The 4293-nt window shown below is 38.4% G+C and overlaps 1 protein-coding gene across 1 annotated transcript; it reads right to left on the minus strand.

Annotated features, from left to right (window-relative positions):
* Positions 1 to 8: 8 nt before the first annotated feature.
* On the minus strand, positions 9 to 3088 carry LOC114637194 (iron-responsive element-binding protein 2-like; the record flags this gene model as incomplete). The annotated part of the gene is made up of 4 exons (XM_028785410.1): positions 2881 to 3088; positions 2634 to 2776; positions 217 to 364; positions 9 to 131 (listed from the first exon to the last, which is right to left on the minus strand). Coding segments are annotated over exons 1-4 (519 nt in total), but the record flags the coding sequence as incomplete, so codon positions are not given.
* Between the last annotated feature and the right edge of the window lie 1205 nt (positions 3089 to 4293).

Genomic DNA, 4293 nt, shown 5'->3' on the forward strand with positions numbered 1-4293 from the left:
ATCCTTACCAGCAAATAGGGTCCTTTGGCAGCCCAGTCTCTTGAATTTCCTGAACCATACTTTTTTCCTGCTAAAATTATAAGTGGGATACCTTCTTTCTGGTACAGTTCTGCGACTTCAAAGACATCAAGCTGTGGATTAAACAGACAGAAAAATACTTAACATAGAAGCTGATCCCACCAGCAATGGCCAAGGCTCTTTTGTATATACCCTTACCGTCTGTCCAGAAGGAAAATGAATTGTTTTGGGAGCTGGCTTCCCAATAAACTTATTAAAAAGCTTGATGTTTGCAAACGTGCCTCTTGTCATCACAGCATCATTACCCCTTCGGGCTCCGTAAGAGTTGAACTCTCGGGGAGTAAGGCTAAAAAGTCATGAAAGAGAGTTTTCATGCCAAGTAGAAAATAGTAACATTACTGAGTTGTAAAACCCATTAAAGGCTGTTGTCCTCGCCACAACTTTAGTTGATCTCAAGCTATACATGGATTTATCAAGTTTATCACTGATCTATAAACACAGTTTCTTAGCTAATCACTTTCAATAATCTGAGGCAAATCTCAAATCTCACTTCCTTTTTGAAAGGCAAGGACTTCAGTATATAGCCAAGGCTGGTCTCAAACTTACAATATTTTAGCCTCCATCTACCCTGTAAGCAGCTACCACACTGAGCAATTTTAGAGGCCAGAAATTACTGAACAAAAATAACAATCAACAACTGATTTTTATCAACTCCTTTTGAACTTTTTCACAGAAGCATCAAGTGAACTTGTTGTATACTTAAAAAAAACTTTTTACTTCAGGATAGAATGATATGGAACAGTGGTTTTCAACCTTCCTAAATTTCTATGACCCTTTAATACAGTTCCTCATATTCTGGTGACCCCCAACCATAAAATTATTTTGTTGCTACTTCCTAACTGTAATATTGCTACTGTTATGAGTCATAAAGGGCCAGGCAGTGGTGGTGCATGCCTTTAGATCCCAGTACTTGGGAGGCAGAGACAGGTGGATTTCTGAGTTCGAGGCCAGCTTGGTCTACAGAGTGAGTTCCAGGACAGTCAGGGCTGCACAGAGAAACCCTGTCTCAAAAAACAAAAAAAAACAAAAACAAAAACAAAACACAAAAAAAGTTCATGAGTCATAAAGGAAATATCTGATATATAACCACTGTGAAATGGTTGTTCAACCCCAGAAGGGCTCATGACCTGCAGGCTGAGAAACATTAGGATAGACAGAATCTGGATGTCCATGCTTTCAGAAAATTCTAAAGTGATTGAAAACTACTAAATTAAAAGAAATAATAAGAAAGTATATATTTAAAAGAAGTGGCAACTGATTTTTCTCTGTGGAGGATAATTACTTTTATGGTGAGAATAGAAATCATAGCTAGCCGGGCAGTGGTGGCACATGTCTCTAATCCCAGCACTTGGGAGGCAGAGGCAGGCAGATTTCTGAGTTCGAGGCTAGCCTGGTCTACAGAGTGAGTTCCAGGACAGCCAGGGCTACACAGAGAAACCCTTTCTCGAAAAACCAAAAAAAAAAATCATAACTAAAAAATATTAGGAGATAACACCAGCAAGATGGCTCAGTGTCAAGGCACTGGCTGCTAAGCCTGACAACAGGAGTATGGATTCCCAGGGGACATGCAGAGAACTGACTTGCATGTTTACACACACATACATGCTAAATTAAAATGCAGTAAAAAGTATCAGAAAGAAACTTTGTAATAAAAACTATAGTATGATTTTGTCAAATCAAGCTTCATACCTTCAATTATTATAAAGAATTTCAATGAAAAATCTCGACATTTGAATGTTCAAGCAACAAATAATATTCAAAAGGTAATCAACAAACACTACAAACTTCCTGATACCAAAACAGATCTTTAGTGAGAACAACTCCATATTTTATTACTTACATAGAAATGGAAAAATGCCTTTCTAGGTTTAAATTTGTTTCTCTTTGGCACAGTAGTTTAAATTGCTTGCCATTCTTGCAGGGAACCTGAATTCAGTTTACAGAACCCATGTCAAGCAGCTCACAAGTCCAGCTCAAAGGGGTTCAATATCCTCTTCCTGCCTCCATGGGCAGTACACACATAGTGCACACACAAGCACAGGTGCGTACACACACACACACAAACACACACATAAAACATCTTTAAAATAATTTACCTCCTATATATTTAGCTATTCAAATTTGATCCTTTCAGTCTTCTTTGATATTGATACATATCAATCGTAGCCTCACTGATACACACTTTATACTCCATGAAGCACACATTTGCTACAATTTAGTGATGGAAAGCTGGTTAGAACCAAATGGTCAGGCTCCATTTGGTGTGACTAAGCTTGATAATTGCTTCTAATCAGTTACTTCCTTAGATTCTAAAGGCTTCAGTTACTTGTTAGCTTGAATAGAGGTAAATTTAAAATAGTGACCTCAATTTCTGACATTATAGAGAGGGGGGGGTCAAGGTGTTACTTAATTCTTGCTAAAGACAAATGTGAGAACAGTGAGATTCCAAAGACAGGATGTATTTACCCGATACAGGAATATGACCATAAGAAAAGCCTCTTAGTAACAGAGAAAGAGGGGAAAGTAACACCCCAGAGACACAGACACATACATACCCTCTGGTTGTCAAATACTTAGCAGCAGCACTACTCCTCGCAATACTTCCAGCAGGTGATATATGATCTGTAGTGACAGAGTCTCCCAAATACAACAGGACGTGGGCATTTTCAATGGGCTGGAATGCAGCTGGCTCTTTGGTCTAAAAGGAAAAGAATTGAGAAGGCTGAACTCTTTCTCTCCCCCGAACCCCCCTTTTTAAATTGTAACAATCTTTAAAAGATCAAACAGTCCACCAGCACTTACAAGTTTATAGAAAAAGGAAGGGCATCTGATGTAAGTAGACTTCACATCCCACGGAAACAGCACTGAGTCTGCTGCGTCTAAGGAATCCCACCGTTTATTTCCCATCTGCAAATATGGTTTGAGGAGTGGACCAAAAGAACAACTCAGAAAACAAGACTTTAAAAATATCTACAGTAATTAAAAATGCTTAGGTAACTTATAAATGATAAATGAATATAGTAAATAATACTTAGGAAAAGAAAAAAAGTCACATCCACCTGAACAATCATGACGTTTTTATACAGAATAGGCTTGTCTTAAAAACTTTCAACCCACCAAATTTCCAGGAGCATTTTGAGTGTTAAGTTTCAATGCAAACAATTTTAAAGACTTCATAGAGGCACTCTACCCTCAAACTAAATTACTTATAAAGACATGTATGTGTAGATATGTACACTCACAGCAAAAAGAGTATGTAAGGTATGCCATCAATCTTTTGAAATATCACAAAGAAACACGTTTTATTTTTTTCAATACATTTGTCCCATATCACCACCTGTTAGTTTTGTCTTTAAATGGAATTTAAACAACAACAGCAACAAGAAACCCTCAACTCTCATCAGTCCCCACTACCACCTCAATGGTCTCGTCCACCAACACCTCAGATTACTACTAGACTTGAACTTTCTGATTCTATCTTTCTTATCCAACTCTCTCCTCTCAAAATCGTGGGTTAGAGAGATTATCCACAGGTTAAGGGCACTGGCTGCTCTTTCAGAGGACCCAAGTTCAACTCCAAGTACCCACAGCAAGGTCCTAACCATCTGTAACTCCAGTCCCAGCAGTTCGGAGCCCCATCTTCTGGCTTTTGCAAGCACCAGGCACACATATAGTGTAGGAACATACACAAAGGCAAATGCTCATGCATATAAAAAGTAAAACTAAATAAATGTCGTCTTTTTAACCATCTTGTATAAAACAGCATGTGAGCAAGACATAGTGGTATATTCCAGCACCCAGGAAGCTAAGACAGGTAATTAAAGTTAATGCTGGTCTGATCTACAAAAAGAGGCCGTCTTCAAAACAAACAAAACAAAACCCCATCTAACATGCTTTCCAAAATTTGAACAACTAATCCTTATCCTAATTTCCTTTTCTCTATATACACTTAGCATAATTACAATTATTTACCTCATCATTTTCTTCTTTCTTTTCTTTTTCTGGAGACAGAGTCTTGCTATGTAGTTTTGGCTGGCCTGTAACTAACTCCCTAGGTGAGCAGGACGGCCTCTAACTCACAGTGATCTGCCTGCTCCTGGTCCCTTCAGTGCTGTGATTAACAGTGTGCTTCACTACACCTAGTTTCTTTTGGAAACAATCTCATACTATAGCTCAGGTTGTTCTGGAACCAACTCATGCTGTAGACCAAGCCAG

The sequence above is a fragment of the Grammomys surdaster genome, unplaced genomic scaffold (assembly GCF_004785775.1).
Source record: "Grammomys surdaster isolate TR1022 unplaced genomic scaffold, NIH_TR_1.0 125222, whole genome shotgun sequence".
Lineage (NCBI taxonomy): Eukaryota > Metazoa > Chordata > Mammalia > Rodentia > Muridae > Grammomys > Grammomys surdaster.